Source organism: Heliconius melpomene, chromosome 8 (genome assembly GCF_056956725.1).
Source record: "Heliconius melpomene rosina isolate 202511_hmr_F chromosome 8, ASM5695672v1, whole genome shotgun sequence".
Taxonomy (NCBI): domain Eukaryota; kingdom Metazoa; phylum Arthropoda; class Insecta; order Lepidoptera; family Nymphalidae; genus Heliconius; species Heliconius melpomene.
In genome coordinates, this window is record NC_140396.1 from 5,909,688 (window position 1) to 5,931,881 (window position 22,194).

The window sequence follows — 22,194 nt, forward strand, 5'->3', positions numbered from 1 at the left end:
TTCTTAGAGTATTGTAACTTTTAAACTAATTGAGTTATATATATTTTATAAATCAGTACGCGCATCTTTATTAAAATTGCAAAAAAATATTATAATCACAGTGTTTCATTTTAAACTAATAATTTATTTATTTGCAGAAGAAACCAAAGAAATTTCCAGTAACAAGCCAAGACGATGGTACTCTCTCGATTCACTGAGACAATCATCACAACAAGAGGAGAGGGACTCTGCTAGTGGTAAATATTTTTATACAAATTAATATACACTACAAAACTCGATTAACTGGTCTAATTATTATGGGCACTCCGATAATCGAATGTAAGGAGAAAGGCTGGTTTTGTGGTTATACAGGACAAAAAGCTATGTGCTTATTAAAATCGACAAATAAATAGCTACGAAAATCAATGTTTGTTAAATAATTAATAGATATAATTTCCAATACACGTTATATACGCTTATTTACGATCATATAATTAGTCGTGCTTAGTAATCTGTGCAACTAAGAGCCGGAAAGTCGAGTTTCTACTGTCTTATATGTATATTTCATAAGTTAAGTTACATTTAGTTTGCGTAATTGTGTAAATAATTTATTTCAAGTCCATATTTTTTAAAAAAAGTCAATATAATATCCTAAATAAATATAAAATACACTGAATGTTTGGCAAACAATAATTAATATTTTTTATAGGATCACGTTCCCCTTCCCCGGCACCCTCCAGCGGTGTTGAAAGCAGCTCTATCAAGGATTCCCCTTTACAAATTGATCTGGCTTCCGACGGCGGAAATGTCGGTAAGTTTTATTTGTGTTTTATTATAATTTAATTATAAAATTATTATAAAAACTAGTAAAGTAATATTTTAACTCTTGAATTAAAATAGCTATATGCTATGTTACATGTCCGAACTGTCGGACTTTGAGTATGATAAAAAAATGTCATGGTCGTCCAAAAACCCGAGGCTTTCTGAAATTTTGAAAATCCTAAAATTAAATGCGTGCCCAGCCATCTACAGCTAACTTCAGGGCGGCTACTACTCGTCGATCTTACTTCAACTGTTAGAACAATTTAAAAAAAGAATGAAGCATTCCACCATCCTTTAGAATGGTCAGAGACAGACGGCACGGTGAGCGCAGCGGGCGTGGGTGGCGCGGGGACGGGGGTCGGCGTGGGCGTGGTGCTAGGCGGCGCTGCGCGCGGCTGGCTGCCAGACGTGGCGTGCGTGCTGTGGCGCCGCATGCTGGCTGCGCTCGGCGACCCCAATGCGTTGAAGGACCCGCACGCGCACCACCATCTTTTCAACTATCTCGTGCATCTCAACGCTACGCTTATTAAGGTTACTTTATTTTTTTTTTATTTGCTTTAATAATAGATTAAACAAAATACAGTTGTCGCTATAATATGACGCCGCATGCATAGACGCTAATAGGCTGCGGGATCGGCGTGTGCTTATCATTATTTTTTTTAGTATATTATATTACAGCTGGTGATTGGTAGTCAGCGCTTATTAAAACTTTTAAGACCCAATAAATTAAGCTAATCGTAATTAAATGACAATTTGTTTTAATTTTGTTTATGTAATGTTTAAGACATTTCAGTTTTTTGACATTTCCTTAAGTTGTTGTTATAATCAATGAAATCCTTTTAGTACGTAATGACTTATAATGGACTAACACACATTGATGATGGGTTTTACCTACGTCTTCGTCTCCAACCTAAGTGTTGGTTATTTAACGCAACCACCGGAATAGAGCTAATAATAAGAAATTAAAATTTCAATCCTTTAGTTGTGTGAAGGAGAATACTGTAATATTTTTTTTTAAAAAGTCTAAATCAAACAAAAATAAAAAGTGAAAAGAGCAGAAAAGGGCACGGACCACCAACGTCCGTGTTTGTTTTATACAATAAAGCAAAATAAAAAGAAATACGTGATAACATAACAAAAGGGAGTAATGGATAATCTTATTTATATATCTTTAGCAAGATAGTTTAATATTTTTCATTGATTTCTTGTGTTTCGTTTACCATAGGAATAAAAAGAAGTGCATTTACTTCTTTATATGCATTTATATTTTGTATGTCTAATATAAGTGTTTTTAAAAACCATTAATAAAATAAATGCCACTGATTTTTTTTGTTCTGCAGTGTAATCAATTGAAAGTAGAGTAGTCATTGGTAGGTACTACAAATGTAATATTGTAATAGTACTGTGCCTAAGGTACATACAAATAAATATACAGATTATTGAGAATACCACAGCATTTTTTTCTACATTGTGCTCGTAATATTACTTAATTAAAATGTAATAGCCACTAGCAAACCAAATCAAATAAATAAATAAATTATTAGTCAAAATGTCAATTGGTAAGCTATTTTATCATCATCTATTTGACAAACGACAGTAGTCATTATTTTTATTATTCTATCCCATGAACAAGATTGTACCTTTTTAGCTGCACACTGTATCACGCACATAGTAGAATAGGCAGAGGGAACCTGGAGACCTGAATGTCTGACATGTGAAGACACTCCATTCCCGTTAGAACACTTCCGTCCTCCACTTTCCGCCTAATTTGGGGGCATTGCGTGTTGAGTGGCAGAATTCAACGCCGCGATTTGCCTCGAAGAAATGGTAATATAAACGTAAATAAATATTTCACTTCGTGGAGTGGGGATCGAACCCACAACCGTCGCGTTGCAGTCACACCCTTGTGCTGCTGCTCCACGACGGCCTCTAAAATATTTATATATTAACTAAAAATTAGTATAGAAACAATAAACGTAATATTACCTATAGGCACGTGTAATCCAATGTTTATTTAGAAAGTAACCTTCAACAAAATCAATCGGTCATACTTCATTGACTTCACGGATATTTGCATAATATGCGCTTTAAGCCATAAATTTTAATTAAATAGTGTGATTTATATCCTAACAGTGATAACTTAATAGTGCGCCCAATACTTGTTTTTTAAATAATTTTCAATAGATATAAATTGTTTTGCTTAAAATCTAATATATTAAAATCTACTTAAATTCTAATATATTTTATAGTAAAAAATATATAAAAATTCTAAAATATTTCGTATAGTAAAAAATATATCATAATATCGAATCTTTTCTTATGTGTAATAGTTGAAGTTAAAAGTGTGTGAATATTGAACTATAATTACCTATTTACTTATATACTTACCTATTTAGATATAACCCAATTCATATTATTATATACCCGTTAGAAGCAATATCAAGATTTACTATACTATTATTTTAACGTTACCGTGAAAAACCTACGCAATAACATACATGCTTCCATACGGCATTTGTTAATTGTTATCGCAAATATGGCAGCGAGTGATTTATCACACGATATCTGGCTCTCTTCAACACATGTTGAAATTAGATATCTTTTATTCATCCTTTATCTCAATTATTGGATCGTGTTTTGTTTTTAAATCTTTTTGTTATTTTTTAAAAATAACTTCGAGAGGTCGTGCCTCGCGTTGTTTACGTGTATGGTTCTATTAAGGTTGTGCGAACTGTTCTGTAACACAAAGCTCTTTAAAGACTGCCAATGCGAAAGAGGACCAGGAAAAAAAAGGCTCTTACGAGGGCGTCGAAAGAGAGAGGTAGTTTACTATATTTTTAAAATTTCTTAATGAGGGTACCTGTTCCTTTTTTACTTTAAAACGAGTGTCAATATTAACTTGTCATTGCTAATTTTAATGTCTGTTTAGTGTTATTTATTTTATTTTACACAGTTTTTTATCTTTTTTATATATTTTGTGGAAAATATAAAATTTTATTTTATTGTATGTTAAAGAAGAAATGCTTCAGTCGTTGTTAGATACGCTATTACGCATCGATCTTGATAACGCAGAAATATCAACGGATTCTAACAACAACATTAAGGAAAGTAAATGTTTAGTTATATTGTGGAAATGATTAAAAACGTACTCTTTATTTATACATTTAATTTCTTAATTTCGTTATAAAAATGTATACCGTTTTAGTTTTACCGTAACACTACAATAAACCGAGAAATAAAAATATTTCACAATTACATTTTAAACAGGATATTTTTAATGATTATGATGTTCTAAATATTTAACAGCGATTTTATTCTATCTATATCTGAATTTGTTTTTATTTTTAACTTTTTGTATTGACGAAGGTAGTGTAGTTTGGAGGATATTGTAGTTGTTATCTAGAAATTACATTTTTATATTTGCCAATTTCAATTTAGATTTAATATTTTAACAGATAAGTGCTAATCAAACTCTCAATGGCAACACGGAAATCCACGTACCTTTCAATCTGGTGGCAGGGTGGTGTCTTGAAGCTGAGGCCCTACCGTCGTCGCATAGGTATTTTTATTGTATTTGTTTCATTTTATTATTATGAATGTTGAATATTACTTTTTTTATCAGGTTCACTCTGTATCCCGCACACAGCAGGGTAAGCAGAGGGACCTTAGTGTTAAGACTTTCCGTTCTCCACTTTCCGCCGAATTTTTCGAGGCATTGCGTGTTGAGTGCCGGAACTCAAAGTCGGGCTTTAGCCTTGGTACTAGAGCAAAGAAATTAATATTACTTGCACTTTATTATTTGTTGTACCAAAAGGATTGAAATTCTATAATGTCCAAATATTAATACTAACGAATTTCATGTGAGTGACACCTTAAAATATGAAAAAAATATATTTAATCTTATTTTTTAAACATTATTGTAATTTATATCATAGTAATATTTGATGTGTATTATAATATAATTTAAATATAATTTCGTTATTTGTAAGAGCTGGCAAGTTACTAGCGCTCCGGTTGTTATGCGAGTCGACGACGGCGCAGGCGCAGGGCCAGGGCGCGCCCTCCATTTGCAATGGACGACCGCACCTCGCTCACCTGCATTTATATCTACGAGCGTTACATCATGGTATTTATTATATTTTATATTACTTATAATATTTATTCGTCATAGTTTAGAAGACAAATTTTATTTTTGATTTAAATCAGTTTCACATAATTCCATGCATGGGTGGATAAAGAGAAACTAATACACTCTGTCGCAACTCGCCACAACGTTTAGTCTTATTTTTTAATATTTTAAAATTTGAGGGCCATTTATAATGTAAAATTCTCGTTGTGTTTCTACAAACCGACCAAATCTGTAAGTGTCTATACATATTATAGATAAACGTATGTAACAAAAACTTTATAAAAGAAATTTTGAACTCACAACCGAGGAAGTGAGTCTGCATTCAATAATAATTTACTAAGAATATAATCACTATGTCAGGCTTAACGGGCGAGGACAGATCAGTAGTGGACGTGCTGGTCGAGCACGCGGCGCCGCGCTACTTGTCGCTGGCGTTGGAGGGGCATTCCCTATTACTGTTGGACTTCGTGCATGCCTCCACTGTTGTACTCAATTCATCTGATATGGGACCTTCGGTTTGTATTGTTATGGATATATAATATTAGATTATTAATAATTATTACGTGTCTCTTCAGATGTCTTGGTTGATTGAGTTATTTGTTAGTTGTTTAGTATATAACTACTTGAAATTTATTTATAAATATAAATACTGTCGTAATTAATATACACTGGATGTTAGCTATGTGTTGAGGTTCTTGAACATTTTTCATATGTATGTTCATTTTGTAAGGTCATAAATTGTTTAATAATATAGGTAAATTCTTTCAGTGCCCGCGTACAGCCGCAGTAACGTTTCTCGGATCTCTTTTGGCACTGCCTGATGGTATGATGAATGCTCCGATGCTACAGCCCTACCCGCACCAGTATAATACTGTTTCTTGTCCAGATTTAAAGGTAAGTTGTCAATGTCACGTTCTAAATAATATTTTTTTTCTGCCTTTCCTGCTGTTTGCGGGACACAGCATGAAGCACAGCATGATTTGATTTGATTTTAACAATGTATCCCATAATCTTTTGTACAATTTAAATTAGAACCTAATAGATGAAAATATGCTTCCACGTGGTAAACGGTGAAGTGATGAACAAATCAACGGTATAATCATGAGTATTTTTATACTTTGCTTGTCGTAAGGGAGTTCTTACTCAATACGAACATACAAAGTACCTGTTGTACCACATACCTATAACAAAATTAAACATACATCCATTGTAAACAGGAGCACGTCCTCAACATAGTGGTGCGCGTGTGCCGGCGAGAGGGCGCGGCGGCGGCGCGGTGCGCGGGCGCGTGCGCGCTGACGGCGCACTGCGCGCACTTGTTGGCGTCCCGCGCCGTGTGCGCGCGCCTGCCCGCATACGTCACCTGCCTGCTGCATATGCTTATGGTGAGAGCATAGACTAATACTCTATGAAGGACGTACAGTCGTGTGCGTAATATTCGATCTGTTTGTGTCTTATGTAAATGACACTTACCGTCGCGCTCTGCTGTACTTTAGTGTTGTGAGTTTTTGTTGTGTTCGGGGGGTAGTGAAGTGAAGCCAAAGTGTGAAGTCTTGACTTATATTTTTTATTAGGAAATATTATTAAAAAATATAAGTCGAGAGCTCAAGTGAAAGTTATTTGTACTGTCTAACAATTTGAAGTCTCATAATGTTTACATTCAAGTACTGTCAGTCAACCCCGCAAATTATATCAGGAAGTTATTTATTATTCTCTAACTAGTAGGCTTATGGAGAGTCTTATTCTTCATAAAGATACCGTCATTTGCCGATTTTTTTTTCATATAGGAAAAACTATAACTCCCTTACCCTTTGAGATATTACTACATTGAGTGAAAAGCAATCTAAATACGGTTAAAACGATTCATTAGAAAGCACTGCAGTTTCATGTACTCTTTCATAATATTTTATTATTTTAAATAAAATTTTAATTGACATTTCCATAATAACATGTTATATTGTATTGCGTTTTAAATTAAAAATCGAATTATTATTGTTTCAGATGAAAAATAAAACAATAGCCAAAGTAGTGAGCGATGCAGTTCTAGTATTGGCTGACTATACCGACCGCATAGTTGAACTGTATCCCGGGTTAGCGGGTATGTTATACTGTACAATGTACACACTTAAAAAAATACATACATTTCCTATTTGTAACTCTATTTCTTTTTTACCGTTTTAAATGTAAATATTCTGATTAATAAAGTTTTAACGAATAATCCTATTTGTGAGCATATTAATAGTATGTACAGATTATTATATTATTCTTTTTTTATTAGCTTCACGCTGTATCCCGCACTCAGTAGGTAGGCAAAGGCAACCTAATGTTAAGACACTCCCCGTTTCTCGTCTTTACTGTTAGTTATTTAACATAACTAATATCCTAGAAGCTATGAAAAAGCTAAAATGTTTTTTTTTTATATAAATAATGAAACACTCAGTTCTCCACTCACCGTTTTTGAGACATTGCTTGTTAAGTGGTGTCTTATTACCAGAGCGAGATATTGATTAAATTGAATTATTTTGTACCTGTCACACAGAAAAAATAATAAAATGGATCTGCGCATGCCTCGCCCAAATATCGAACAGCAGTAATCGGGAATCAGTGAAGCCGCTGGCGGGTTCCCTTCTACTGAGCTTAGCGGAGTTCGCGGTGCGCTGCGGGCCTGCACGCCTCATGGAGGCACAGGAGAACGGACAGACGTTGCTGCTTATTATATTTAAGGTGAGATTCATGGTGTCTAAATATCGAGACTTTATTTTCAAGAGATTGCTGGGAAGTGATCATTCTATCGAAGTCGAGTTTAATGTATGAAATGAAAATCTTTATGTGAATTATTTTATCCATACTAAAGTGTTACCGCGAAACATTAAAAGAGCCGGCAAGAAACTGCAAAACGAACTGTTCAAATGATCAATAATTTTACAACTTCCAATTACAATTTTTTGGGCAGTAAAAAGTTAAAATACAACTTAATTAATAAAAAATATATTCAAAATCATAAACAAACATACAAAAAGTGTTCAAATGGCTAACAAAAACGAATCCTAGGTAATATTTACAATTTTTCACACATTTAAAAAAAGATTCGAGTCCACTAAACTGTCTTTGTATGTTTTGGAAAACACGAATAATTTTTTAAACATATGTATCCCTTATAAAAAGTTAAATTATAATACCGATTTTCAATATAAAATACAAAGAAAAACAGTAAAATAAGAAATATTAGCTAGTTTGCCTATTGACCAGGATGTTCTACACGTTCCTGGGGTTGGAAGCCGTGCTCGTCCGCGACATAAGTAACAGTGTAAATGAGGCCGTCCGGAGCGGTGTACTTGTAGCTACCTTGCACTTCGATGGCTTTGTGGTCTTCAGAGATTTGCTTTAGGGAACCTTGTTCCTGGCGGGAGATGCCATCGCTAGTTTCGAAGCTGGTTGAAATTAAGTTGTCGTTAGTTTTGTAGTGGAATTAAAAGAGATTTTTTGAAATATTAACTATTTTTTATGTTTTTAATTTGTGTTATATTGCTATATATTTCTTTTTGTTTATACTTACTCAAAGTGGTAACCTTCTGGGTTCACGTCAGAGTCATGTTTAAGGATGTAAGCTGGTTGGCTAGGATCTTGAGGAGCAGCTGCAGCGAGAGCCACCATGGCGAAAGCACACAATACCTATGAAAAAAAATAATTAAATCTATATATATAATAAAATTGTAACCGATATCATATTAATCAATCATCTATCAATTTAATAGAAACGGCTTAACGGATTTAAATGCAGCTTAAACTATTGTATTTTGAATAACATTTAGTGTTTGTTTGATTATTGAAATCGGTTCATAAATAAAAAAGCTATATTAATATAAAATATTTAGTTCTCCAAATTGCTATAAATAATTTTTAAAATGATAATGTTATCAGAATACAAAAGTTATTCAGATTGGTAAGTAAATAATTATGTAGATCAAGCGGGTCGCTAGTTTAAAATAAAAATCAAAATTTAGACAGTTTTCATGAAGAAGTAAAAATAAACTACGAAAACTGAAACTTTCATTTCAATTATATCAGCATGTTAAAAAGTATGGTTGCCAATGCCGTTAGCATTTTACATATATTATTATTATTATTGAAAAAAGATTTTTTTTTAGAAGAATTTAAATTGAATTCATGAAAATACTACTTACGAATTTTTGCATGTTGGTAAGACAAGTTGATTTTGAATGTAGGTGAAAGTGGTGTTTTCGCTGAAATCAGCCGTTGAACTGTACGGATCGAGGGAAGCGGTGGCGTTTTAAATGCAAACTCTAATTGATGACAAAACACTCATCTCCGCTGCTAGTCCTACGTAACACAGTGCTAATGAGAAAGAATATATGAAAAAATGTCAATCGACGAATCATAGTACTTTCGTACTTTTTGCGTAAGACCATTGTCTATTAGGACGAATGTACGAAAAGCCTTGGCATATTTTCTCTTTCTGTTCCGGAATTGTTAACCATGTGTGTTTTTAATAGTATAGTAGTAATAATATTTTTGGCACTCGTTTTTGGTGAAAAAGTAAGGTTCTTCGCATAGTAAAAATATAAGTTAATTGTAGGTTCATATTTCACAACATCTATTCACAATTAGTTCCGTTCCGTCCGTAGTTAGTTTATTGTAACTTTTAGCTTTACTCTTTGAGGGTGGTGAGGTCTTTTAATTTAATTTTATAATTATATTTAAAGAAACAAAATTTGTATTGACTAATTTATACACAAATGCGATTGATTTCTGTCTGTCTGAGATTTGAAAATTTAAATTGTAACTTAAGTATATAGTTGTTCTTAAGTCAATTAATATTTTCAAATTTTATTAATTATATAGATAAAAAATTAGCTTACAATATTTATAGCCTTCTTAATCATAATAGTCTTAATCAATCTTAAATGATATTTTTTGTCAATTAAATTCTTGCTAGCTATAAGTAACGAAAAAACTTAAGTCTAAAGTAAACTATTTTGCAGGTACTATACGCAGTTATGAATGGAACAAATGGATCTGATATAGAAGGGCTATCATTGCCAATTGATGAAGACTTTGACCCTAATATTCAACTAGATAATTTGGCACCAAAATCTACACCAGCCTCCACTATTGATGTTAAACTTTGGGCCCAAACGGTATGTAATTATTGAAACTGTTCATAATTGTCTACTTACCTATAGTTTTATAGAGGGATATGTTTTTCTTCATGACAGATAAATCAGAAAAACTATTAATGATTTTTAAATTGTCTGTTTGTCTGCTCGGCTAAGCAGATTTAAGTGCAGTTTACACTACTTTTGGCAAACTCCTTAAAAATTAGGGTTTTTTTAATTTACATCGGTTCATAAATTAAAAAGCTGTACCGATATAGAGTATTTAGTTCAAATAAAATTGCTAAAAAATAATTTTATTATTCAATTGGCTTGAAACTTTAGCAATATATGGATTTAAATGGAATGAAAATGTTATTAGAATACGTAAATAATTCAGATTAGTAAATAAAAAATTATGTAGTTCTAGTGGGGGAAGCGGCGAGCAGATCGCTAATTTATAATAAGTGTGTTATAGTTATCGCATTAACCGAACTAAAACTATTAAGTTCGTTGGATCCTTTCAAGCCTTTAAACTTGTCGTGGTGTAGGGCCACAAGCGAGCGACTCCCCCCTCGAGAATATGGAATATTCAATATTTTTATTTCCTCACTCAGATAACGAAGTAAAGTGCGGCGTTGAGTTCCACATATTCACATTTTTTCATACTAACTCTCGCTAAATCTAAAATATAAGCCTTATGTATAATCCAGATTTAAGAACTATGAAATTTTACGACCTATGAACTGTTGAATTTCAAACTGTAAAGTTTGTAGGAAATGAATCATTTTCATTTTCCCAACCTTGTAAGTAACGCGACATTAAGCTCTGCAATTCAACATCCAACAATGTCTCGAAAATTAGGCTGATAGTCAAGTAAGTGCTAAGCACAAAAAAATATTTATTAAAATGTGTCTAACGTGCAGTATTAACAATTCGTCGCAGATATGCTCACAACTGGTGCTATATCTGGGGCACTGGCCGCTGTGGGGCGGCTGCGCGGTGTCGTCGAGCGTGGGCGAGCAGCACGACAGCGGGCTGGGCGCGGAACTGGGCGCCGCCGTGCTGGCCGCGCACCACGTGCAGCTGCTGCGTCTCAGTGACGCCACGCTCGCCAGCTTCGTGGAGCTGCCCGCGCTGCCCGGCCACGCGTGCGGGGCCACCACGCCAGGTGCGTGTGCTCTGGTAGCAAGACAGCATGGCGTTGAATACCGTCTATAGACGGACGAAGTGTCTTAACGATCATAATCGTCAATCCTACATGCTTAAAATCAACTGAATCCCGAATACATCAGGATAAGCAGAGGGAACCTAGAATTAAGATACTCAGTTCCCCAATTTCCGCCGCTCGAAAAATTATGCGTTGACTAGCGAAACTAAACGCCATCCTTTGCCTGTTACCAGAATGAAAAAATGAAGATATTAAAATATTTCATTTCCCGAATGACTATCACATATCTCAATAAATTTGCTATATTGTAATTGTAATACTTGAATATTTGAAACTATAAATAATTGAAATACTTTCAGGTCTAATGACGTCAGATCGTCAAGTGCGTGTGTTGTTGCGCGATATCTGCGGCAAAGCGTGCTGGGACGCCTCCGCCTTGTACTATGACCCCTCTGTCGCCTCCTCCGAACCACTTGAGCCGCTGCCATTGCCCACTATGTGAGTTATTTTGTTGTAAAATATTATTATAGTTATTTTTTTCTTGTTTTGTCAAATACCCACAAGCCAAGATATCAGTTCAAATCTAAAATCAACAAAACAGTTTTATTTGTAACCGTTTTTTTAAACATTTTACAGCACTGATTGTCCAAGAGATACAACGTTATCATCACTGCCACCACCTTTGCCGCCTGATCTTTTGCCTGATTATAAAAGTTCACCGCCAGACAAATATCAGTTGGATCATGTATGAATGTATTGTATTTTATTGAATTGTCTGGTAAACTTTAAAACGAAATATTAAAATATATACTAGACAAAAATTTAAAAAATAATGCAATATAATTTAACTTTTATAATTTAATATAACAAGTATTAAATGACCAGATGTTTCCTATTAAATCAAATTCCGCACATAGCAGGGTAGGCAGAGGAAATCTAGTGGTAAGACTCTCCGTTCGCTACTTTCCGCCGTATTTCCGTGATACTCACCGTATAAATATTACATAAATTAAAAAAAATAATTCATCTCTCAACAGTGGTGGTCGAACCCACAACCAGTCGATCGAACCAGATTTTACACTTACGCTTTGTGCCCCTGCGTCAACTACCTCCTTCGGTAGGTAGGTTTCCTTTTTTTATTTGTTTTATAACCAATTCGATTTCCTACCAGATCCTGGCCTACATCGGTCACACGTCCCCCGAGGTGACGTGCGGGCGGCGCCTGGACGAAGCGGGCGCGTCGCCGCTGCCGCCAGGCGACGAGGACGAGCTCGTATGCGCGCTGGTGGCGCATCGCAACGCCGAACGACACTATTTGAACAACCGGGACAGGTTAGTTGTGGACATTGAATATAAATGTCCCTTAGCTAAATACCAAATTGCGAGCAAAACCAAATAAATTCCCGAACGACTTAAATTACCTAATTAGGCCGTCGTGGCGCAATGGTACAAGCGTGTGACTTTAAATACGACAGTTGTGGGGTCAGTTCCCACTTTGGGAAATGAATTATAGTTTATTAATATTTAGAGGCCATTCATGGCGCAGGAGCACGAAGTGTGACTGTACACGCGACTGGTTGTAGATTCGATCCCCACTCGAGGAAATGAAATATTTATTTAAATTTATAATTCCATTTTCTTTGCTCTGGTATCGAGGCAAAGCGTGACTTTGAGTTCTTCCACTCAACACGCAATGCTTCCAGAATTTGGCTGAAAGTGGGGAACGGAATGTCCTAATACTAGGTTTCCTCTGACTATCCTGCTGTGTGCGGAATACAGCGCGAAGCTGATTTGATTTGATTCTATTTAATATTTTAATTTCTTCGCTTTGGTAACAAGGCAAAAAGTGGCGTTGAGTATCGCCAAATACGCAATGCCACGAAAACTGTGCGTAAAGTGGGGAAAACAATGTTTTAATACTAGATTACCTCTGCATCCTCTGCTATATGCGGGATATTATAAGCGTAAAGTTTTCAAGAGGGGGCAGATGGAAACATTGCTACGTTCAAATGACACAACACAAGAATGTTTAACATACATATTTATAATACCAACGCAGTGACGAAGAGTGCGAGGAGAGCGGCTGGGAGCCGCCAGCGGGCGGCCCGGTGGGCGCGGGAGGCGCAGGGAGCCCGGGAAGCGCGGGGGGAGCGGTGGCGCGTAGCCGCGTGCTGATTGCGCAGTTGGGCACGCTGGGCGCGTCCCGGCGCGCCCACGCGCAGTTACTGCGGCGCTCTGACCGCCTGCTGCGCGAGCTGCGGAACCTTGATCAGCAGCGGTATGTTGTAATGAAACTGGTTATTTCGTCTCTTCTCCGCTTACAGTACCTAGAGTTGTTATCTTAAAACTAAATTACTTGCTGTCTACAATGCTACGCGGGAAAAGCGTGAAGCTGCATTTTTTAATTCATTATCAATTACAGGTGCCGAGAGACCCACAAAGTGGCTGTAATTTACGTGGGCAAGGGGCAGGAGACGCGTAATGAAATACTGTCGAATCGTTGCGGTAGTCCTGCATACGAGGCCTTCTTAGCCGCTCTGGCGTGGGAGGTGAGTTAATTCATTCTTTCTTATATAGAAAATTTAATTGTCTTAACGTGTAATTACAGAAATATAAAAAATATTTTGCCTCATAAAAAATATATCTATAATATGTCATAGGCTAATATGTTCTCATACGAAAAAGCGTGAGTACAAAACGGAGGCACAAACGTCCAAATGTAAAAGCGATGGTTGTGAGTTCAATTCCCACTCCGATGTATAGTGAGGAAATTAAAATATATATTAAATATTTTAATTTCCTCACTTTAATAACGAAACAAAGAACTGAGTTCCGCCTATCAACAACAATTCAAGAATTTGGCGGAAAGTGGGGAACGGCTTGTCTTAACAACTTGTCTTAACCTGAGTATGTTCCCTCGGCCTATCCTGCTATATACAGAATACAGCTTGAAACTAAAAACATAGTTTATATTCTATTTCCTTTAATTATTCGTTACAATAGAATTACACACCGTATCTTCTGTTTCTTATATTTAATCCATATTAGTTAAATAAATAAATAATTCAGGTGGAACTGGAGAGCCACGTCGGCTTCACCGGCGGACTCCGCGGGGGCGGGGGTGGCGGCGTCAGCGCTCCGTATATAGCAACATTGACGCTGGAGGCGCTGTTCCACGTGGCCACGCGTATGCCCGCTGACTCGCCCGATGCTATACTTAATAAGGTATACCTCATTTGAGATTTTGTTTTATTGTCTATTTTTGTAGCTGGTTAATTTTTTTTATCATAGCTTACCGGGTCAGCATCTGTCTATACTGTTGTAGATTCGATTGCCGCTTGGAAGAATAAATTATTTACATTTCATTGCTCTGGGACCAATCTCGCAAATTTTTGAAAATTATGCGGTTGCTGTTCAAGTAGATGTCGTGTAAATCTTTTAAAAGTCGTTTATTACACCTGAAGAATTGGTCGCACATTACATTATTTTTACGTCAGATGTTTTTCTTTTGTTTAAAAGAAGGCTTAGTAAGATTTCTCTTTCGCGTCATTTGTATTTCTCAATGGAATATTACATTTTTTTAATTGGATTATATGGTCCTGATAAACTACTATAAATAGTACATTTTTTTTTATTAATTGATAAGTTCCATAAATAATCGCATAAAATTTTAACGCATAATTTTTGCGTCCGTTGGTGTTGTAAACAAACTGTTTATTTTTGGTAATAAATAACCTTTTAGAATTTAGGTTTCCTCGCTCTGATGACGAGACAAAATGTGGCGTCCCGTCACTCAACATGAAATTTCATGAAAATTCAACAGGCTCTTTAGATTTTCTCAGCTTACCCTTTTATATGCGGAATACCGTATAAAGTTAAAATAAAATATAACAATTAAATGTTCTTAGACGCGTCACCTCGGCAACGACGAGGTGCACGTGGTGTGGAGCGAGCACTGGCGGCCCTACAAGCGCGACACGCTGCCCACGCAGTTCTGCGACGTGCTCATCGTGCTGTACCCGCTGCCCGGCGGCCTGCTGCGCTGCACTGTCTCCAGGAAACCAGATGTGAGTAGATGATTGTAATCAATGCTATATAAATTGCATTTACCATAAATCAGCCTCCCCTTATTATATATTCCCACTCCAGGTAGCAGTATTCGGGCCCCTCTGGGAGGAGTGCGTGGTGGGCGCGGCGTGCGGCGCGGCGCTGGTGCGTGGCGCGGCGTTCGCGGGCGGGCGGGCAGTACGCGCCACTATGCCGCTGTACCAGCACGCGTGCTCCGAGCGCGCCCGCGACCTGGACGCACTCGTGCACCACCACACGCTTCCCGCCACCTTCGAGACCTTCGTAACCCGCATCAGGGAGCCCGTCGCCGTTGCCCCCGCCCCGCAGACCTGCACCACTGGTATGTACTTTATATAATCATACTAGATAAATTATCAGCTTCACACTCAGCAGGGTAGGCAGAGGGAACCTAGTATTAGGACACTACGTTCCCCACTTTCCACCGAATTCTGGAGGCATTGCGTGTTGAGTGACGGAACTCAACGCCGCGCTTTTTTGCCTTGACACAGAGCAAAGAAACGGAAATATAAATTTAAATAAATATTTTGTATCCTCGAGTGGATAGAACCCACAATCAGTGGTCAGTCAGTCAGTCACACTTTGTAAAAAATAAAATATTAAATATATTTATAGACATTTCCCAAGTGACAATTTTAGTTCCATTTCAATATATCATTATTTTCACATTTTATACGGCATTATTTGAATAACAATTTACAGATCAGAACAGCGGTCGACTAGCAAACGCTCTCATAGACCACGGTGCATCATCGTGGAGCTCCAACGAGCCGCACTCAGTGTCCCCACGACCTACCAAGCGCTTGGGACCCTTCAAACGTCCCCCACAGACACAGAACCGATGAGCACCCCCCATATAAGCATGAGCGTAAGAAGGGGGGAATCGATTGAGACTTGCCTACCTTAGAATAGTGCCTGTATCAAAATTATTGCTAACAAAAATTTAAGGCTGAAAGATTTGGAATTTTCTAAAAAAAATATATTTGGATTTTTTTTTACTAAATTGCATATTTTTATTTAAAAGTTAAAATCATTTTAGCCCTGACTTGAAAAATTATTTATGTAGGCACTTAGTGTTGCTACATTATAAAATAATTATGTCATTACGTATGTTAAACATTGCTTCTAAAAGCCTTTTATAAATTGATACCGGTTCCCCCCTGGAAAACATACTATACCATACCAGATACGCCCATTCATATAAATAGAAAACTATTAATTTCTATTAAATATCACTGACAGAATCTGTGACCTAACTTTAATTTAATTGCAAACATATATTAATAATTTATATTTAAAAATAAGGATAATGAATTATTTTAATTTATTCGTTCTGGCAGGAAGATGAGTCGCCACTGAACACGCAATGTCAAAAATTGGGCGGTGCCTGGAGAACGGAGTGTCTTGACACTGTGAAGTTAAAAAAATATATAATAATGTTAGGTCACTTGTGCTGTCCCTTGAACTATAACTATATACTGTAAATATACGATGTAGATAATAAGATCACAGAACGATATTAATGGTTATATAGATATTTAATACTTTAAATGAATATACATGTAAACAGTAAAGTAAATACTTACAAATATACGCAAATACACATTTTATATATTCAAATTCAAAATGCTGTTAATCAAAAACTGAGGCCAGTCGTGGCGCAGGGGCACAAAGTGTGCTGCAAAATCGACTGGTTGTGGATTCGATCCTCATTCGAGGAAAGGAAATATTTATTTAATATTTTCATGTCAAGTGGGGAACGGAGTGTCTTAACACGAGGTTCCCTCTGCCTACCTGCTATGCTGTCTGCGGGATACAGCGTGAAGCTGATTTGATTTTTTTTTATTTGATGCTTAATTGTTATATTGATTATAATTATTGATAAAAATATTATTTGCATTATTGTATATAATAGTTTGTGTATGCGTAATACTTAATATAATAACTAAACCTTAAAGAGATTACAACATTTTAGTTTATACCATTGTTTTAACGAAATATAATTTTAATTGTTATTTTAAATAATTAATTGCTTAACTTGTACACAAAAGGGATTTGATTAATATGTTATAGTCAGTGTAACAAAAGTCGTCCATGATGAGATTGTTAGCGCTAAACAAACGGACTTATTTGGAATTTTATGTACTTAATAATTTATTATTTAAGATGTAAGTTAACATAAGCATAGATTTATATTGCATTTAAATTTTAATATAAACAGTATTTATAATTTCAACAGTTTTTTGTGGGAATATTTTGATTAATTCTTAAACCAAAAAAAATGCAGTTTTTAGATCTAGCTTATAATAAAATATGACTTCATTATTATATTACAATGGATTCAGTTGATATTTTTGGTATTGTTATTATTTAAAATATTTTATTTAGCTTAAAATATTTGAGTTCTCAATTTTAATGGTTACTTTTAACTAAAATATATTGTTTGTATTAATTTAATTTAATTAAACAATATATCATGATAAATTTCTGATTAGGCTTTTTACATTGTGCATATTATATATTATAATGTTGGGTGTTCTCAGAAAATATCTAATACTGGTTTGTCTGTACATATGTAAACTACTTGTAGAGCTTTATCTATTGCAGGCTATACTATTTATTTATGTACTGTGATGGAATCTTTTTTATTCAAATGTGGCTCTAATATAAAGCATCGGCTTATTTTACGATGTCTCAAGTAGTTGTGGAATATTTTACATCTTGTTATACTCTAATATGCCATTGGGATGCTGATATGTCTGTAGTAGAAACTGTTAAAAAAGCTGTTTGCAATGTATTTAAGTATTTGAAGCTAATAACAATACAAACTAAGGTCTGCCAATGTGACAGAGACTTTTTAATCTAAATTTTATTTAATGATAATTGCTTTAATATAATTCATCCTTGCAAACTCATTGCTTATACATAGTTTGTTAGTATAGTTCACATGTAGATTTTGTTGTAGGGTGACCACTATTCGAATATTAGTAATTTATGTTGTCGAAGTAAATAAGTAAAATTTCAACTTTGTTTTGTTTTGCGCACCGTCTGTTTTTATTTGTTGCATGATATTCTACTTCTGTTGATATATAACAGGGATCTTATGGATGTAACATTTCATATCTGTATACGGACATAAGAAAAATCCTATATCGGTTTCGGTAATTGTTATTAGATTTTTAATGTATTTTTTTTTATTTATCGCCCCTTCAGCAAAATCCAGGATATGTCTCGTTAAAAATAAATAATTCGAAATTTTAATATCAGATTGGGGTATGGTTAATCGAAACTATGGATAGTTTTATTTCAGATATCCAATAGTTTTGATTACGTTTGCAGTATTCTATAACATACCTGCTGTTTATATGAATTGGTTAAAACATTCCAAAAAATTTGAAAGTCCCTAAATTATTTGAGATTTACATTTTACAGTGTCTTGATCTGCTTGTATTTTATTATTATGTTAGTCTTGTCCTTTATTTATGCATTCCATAAATTTATTTGCTTTGTATTTTTAGCATGTATCAAAATTTTATTATTTGATTATTTACGGTATTTCCATTCTAACAGTATTTTATAGACATTAAGACTGACAACATATATGTATTAGATCATTTAGTATTAAATATAATTTATATTTTACACATTGGCGGTATTGTAGGCTAATATTTTTTGTTCACAATAAACTAAGGCTTTGTAATTGTCACATATTGTTAACAATAACTGTCCCAGATATTAACCCCACAGACATTATTATAACCAAATTTTATATATATAAAAAAATAAAGTTTGTTAAACTTTAATAACTTGTTTTTTTTACCATCTTATGATAAAATGCCAATTGCACTAACTTCCTTGTTAGGCTAGACCAAACCAGAAAAAACATTTTGTTTATTGAACATTGTAATGGCACTGTGGTGACTTTTGACTGAACAACTTATCTGTAGATTTAAATCTTAGAGAAGAGAGAAAGGAACTACAACAAAGACGAAAATATTCTTCCATAGATTAACATTGTTTAATTTATTTTACAATTTATTATATAATTTTAAAATGAATACACAGCATTTACTAAGATTTAGGTAATTTATACATGCCAGCCTGAAAAATTAGCTGATGAGTACGGACTTTAGTATCTAAGAATTGCCTTAGTTCCTGAAGACTGCACTCTGTACCAGGTGCTTGGGATGCAAACATTTTGAGCATCTGATGTATTCGCTCTAAAGGTAAAGAATCTAAATTTGTCAACATGCCCACTATGTATGACCAAAAGACTTGCAACTCCCCTTCTCTTTGATCATGCGCCGATGCCATTACACTCTCAGTCTCTTCATCTTCACATATCATCTCTTGTACTTGACTAGTTGCTCCGTGAGATTTATTTGCATTAGATCCTTCCACTAATATATAATAATCTGTACTTTTTTCTGATAAAATACCCATTGATTGCCAGTATGATATTTTTCTTCTCAAAATGGTAATGGGTACTTTCATAATTTGATGCAATTCTTCAAGGGACCAATCAGGCTTGTTTTGAAAATGCATAATTAGAGTGGCATTGAATGGCGATACTACTAAATCTAACTTTTTACCACCTATTTCTATTTCAATATTAACATTACCTAAATGTGGTTTCCAACTGAGAGTCCTATTTCCTTTCAAAGCCTCATATGATTTTGTATATGCATCAAAATGTTGTTTAATTTCTCCTGGTAGTTCTAAGCTTTCATCTTTAAATGGGGGCCAAAATTGTGCAGATAAAATCATAGCATTCGATGAGAATTTATCACTCAATGCTTCAAAATTTTTGTCTTGCTGTATTAGAGCATTAATTCTTTTTGAGTCAGACACATCTTTCAACATGACTTCACAAAAATGTAATTGGGATTCTCCAAATCTTAACTTAAGGAGCTCTAAATATCTGATCTCCTTTTCTGTATTTATAACATTTTGAGCTAATAATCTATCTGCCAAGAGTGTTCTATATTCATTAACAAACAACTCTTTACTACCATAAACATTAACAAGCATAGATATGATGTCATTTGCTTTTCTATCATTGGAATTCACTTTAGGATCAGCATCTACAGGATCAGGAACCCATTCATCCCACGCTTCCTCCTTTTCATTTTCATTATCAGTTTCTGCTGCAAATTTAGCTAGTTCCTCAGCTAATTCACTTCCAGCGCCCTCTTCAGTTAAGCTACTAACAACGCTGCGTACTGTCTCTTCTCTATTTCTTAAATAGCTACGTACTGGCTTTGTAACCGTTTCTAGAATTACACCAGATGGATCTAAATGTCTTAGAGCCCTTATTGTAGAAACATATGCTGTAAGTATGTCAGGAGTGTTGACACCAGGATGTAATAATCTTGTTTCTAAGGCATTTTGTAATTTTTTACTTAAAGTTGAACGTAAATCTGTTTTGTCTAAACACAACTTAATATCATCAATAGCAGGCTGAGAGTCAGGATATTCAATAATAATATTAAACAATTGATCAATTCTCAATTTAGTATAGCTGTGATATAAATAATAGCTCAACTTTTGTTTAAATTTCGAAATAGCATTCAATATATTTTTATCATCTGGTGGAGGTTTGGATGAACCTGCACAATATATTCTTATTAACCATGACATGACAGTTGTATCTAACCAATTTTCCAAAAAGTTTATATGAGAGACGTCAAAGGTACCTGTACATAGTTTCTGTATATGGCTTTCAATTCTTATTTGTATGAAATTTGTCAAAACCTGACCAGTCAGTCTCTCTAGAAGTTGTAGCTCCATAAGTTTACGATTTGTACTATGAAACACTTTTACTATATATGCACAATTGCAGTCAGAGTAATCATTAAAGCAGCCCGAACACATAACATCTTCACCCATATCAGAATTGTCATATTCATTATCAAAGACATTAAAAGAAACTTTATAGAAATGATTTATTAGAACATGAAAATCAAGAGGTAGTTGTGATAGAAGTGTAGCTCGCAGCAATTGCTTAAAGCCTAACACAACATCTAGCTCCCCAAATATTGGCTTGTTATCGCAGCAAACATTGTTCAAATTAGTTAGATTAGATAATATAAGAGAAAAATTTGACACAAATTCATATAGATCATTTACTGCCGATTTAAATAATTGAAATCCTTTCACTTCTTCCTCTATTTTTGTAAATTTTGCCCAGAATGATGGAGCAACGTGTTGTCGTATATATTTTTCAATGTGAACTAAAATAAGATCTCGTACCTTTATTTGAATTCCTAGCCCTGTAATTATTTGTTGAATTTCCTCGTATTCGCTTTCAGTACAATCGGTAAATAAAGTATCATTTAAAATTGGAAAAGCGTAATTAATTTTATTCCAATAAAGCTTTAAATCATCCCTTTTATTGCTCATTGTGAGAATTGATCTAAATTCTAAACCATAATATTTCTTATAGATATTCAATATTCAAAAGGTCCCTCTTTTTGAAATATTTAAGTCCGCTTCAGTGTTTAAAGAAGAAAGCTGAAAGAGTATTCAATACAAACTAAACGAATACTATAAAAGTGTAAATATTAAATAATATAATGGAAAATTGAATTTTAAATGTTTAAATGTTTTCTGTGGTTAACAATTATTAATCGGGTATTGTCAAATGTCAATTGACATTGATACTTTGACACAAATTTAAAAAAAAAGAGCACAGAATATATATACCCACGTAATTACAATAAGTGACATGTATCACTCGATAACAACAGTACACACTGGATACCTTCCAATTAGGACTTCCGCCTTCAAGCAACTGTGTCCGTTTGACACAATTCCACTGCTTTTATTGTCTTTTTTTCACCTAAATCTACCCACTTTTACACTTGTACGCTAACAATATCTAACCTTTAAAG

General features: G+C 34.6%; 3 protein-coding genes across 5 annotated transcripts in view; 1 reads left to right on the top strand and 2 right to left on the bottom strand.

The window, feature by feature from the left end:
* Window positions 1-21,884, top strand: part of LOC146536859 (putative Rho GTPase-activating protein CG5521) — a 32,678-nt gene extending 10,794 nt beyond the window's left edge. For 2 of the 3 annotated variants that reach the window (XM_085189444.1, XM_085189446.1), the window contains 21 exons: window positions 138-236; window positions 689-790; window positions 1,082-1,332; window positions 4,257-4,360; window positions 4,791-4,927; window positions 5,291-5,445; window positions 5,699-5,824; window positions 6,148-6,315; window positions 6,932-7,028; window positions 7,470-7,654; window positions 9,934-10,089; window positions 10,990-11,215; window positions 11,575-11,713; window positions 11,852-11,960; window positions 12,387-12,547; window positions 13,275-13,493; window positions 13,638-13,764; window positions 14,285-14,440; window positions 15,124-15,282; window positions 15,365-15,623; window positions 16,004-21,884. In XM_085189444.1, coding sequence (XP_085045570.1) covers window positions 138-236; window positions 689-790; window positions 1,082-1,332; window positions 4,257-4,360; window positions 4,791-4,927; window positions 5,291-5,445; window positions 5,699-5,824; window positions 6,148-6,315; window positions 6,932-7,028; window positions 7,470-7,654; window positions 9,934-10,089; window positions 10,990-11,215; window positions 11,575-11,713; window positions 11,852-11,960; window positions 12,387-12,547; window positions 13,275-13,493; window positions 13,638-13,764; window positions 14,285-14,440; window positions 15,124-15,282; window positions 15,365-15,623; window positions 16,004-16,146 — 3,278 coding nt within the window. In that variant the 3' untranslated portion in view covers window positions 16,147-21,884. The remainder of the gene's footprint in view (window positions 1-137; window positions 237-688; window positions 791-1,081; window positions 1,333-4,256; window positions 4,361-4,790; window positions 4,928-5,290; window positions 5,446-5,698; window positions 5,825-6,147; window positions 6,316-6,931; window positions 7,029-7,469; window positions 7,655-9,933; window positions 10,090-10,989; window positions 11,216-11,574; window positions 11,714-11,851; window positions 11,961-12,386; window positions 12,548-13,274; window positions 13,494-13,637; window positions 13,765-14,284; window positions 14,441-15,123; window positions 15,283-15,364; window positions 15,624-16,003) is intronic. The other variant, XM_085189445.1, reaches the window with a different exon arrangement.
* LOC146536860 (endocuticle structural glycoprotein SgAbd-5-like) lies at window positions 7,903-9,247 on the bottom strand. The gene is made up of 3 exons (XM_085189462.1): window positions 9,115-9,247; window positions 8,487-8,602; window positions 7,903-8,361 (listed from the first exon to the last, which is right to left on the bottom strand). The coding sequence occupies exons 1-3, from the start codon at window positions 9,124-9,126 to the stop codon at window positions 8,169-8,171; spliced, it is 321 nt and encodes a 106-aa protein (XP_085045588.1). The 5' UTR covers window positions 9,127-9,247; the 3' UTR covers window positions 7,903-8,168.
* Window positions 19,296-22,111, bottom strand: mr (anaphase promoting complex subunit morula). The gene is made up of 2 exons (XM_085189456.1): window positions 22,011-22,111; window positions 19,296-21,814 (listed from the first exon to the last, which is right to left on the bottom strand). Exon 2 carries the CDS (start codon window positions 21,701-21,703, stop codon window positions 19,373-19,375), a length of 2,331 nt encoding a protein of 776 aa, XP_085045582.1. The 5' UTR covers window positions 21,704-21,814; window positions 22,011-22,111; the 3' UTR covers window positions 19,296-19,372.
* Window positions 22,112-22,194: the final 83 nt, after the last annotated feature.

Bases quoted from the DNA above. Each gene is read 5' to 3' on its own strand.
- LOC146536860 (XM_085189462.1), bottom strand. The intron at 8,362-8,486 runs GTAAGTATAAAC...AATTTCAACCAG, and splicing joins CCAGAAGGTTACCACTTTGA to CTTCGAAACTAGCGATGGCA.
- mr (XM_085189456.1), bottom strand. From the start codon at position 21,703: ATGAGCAATAAAAGGGATGATTTAAAGCTTTATTGGAATAAAATTAAT.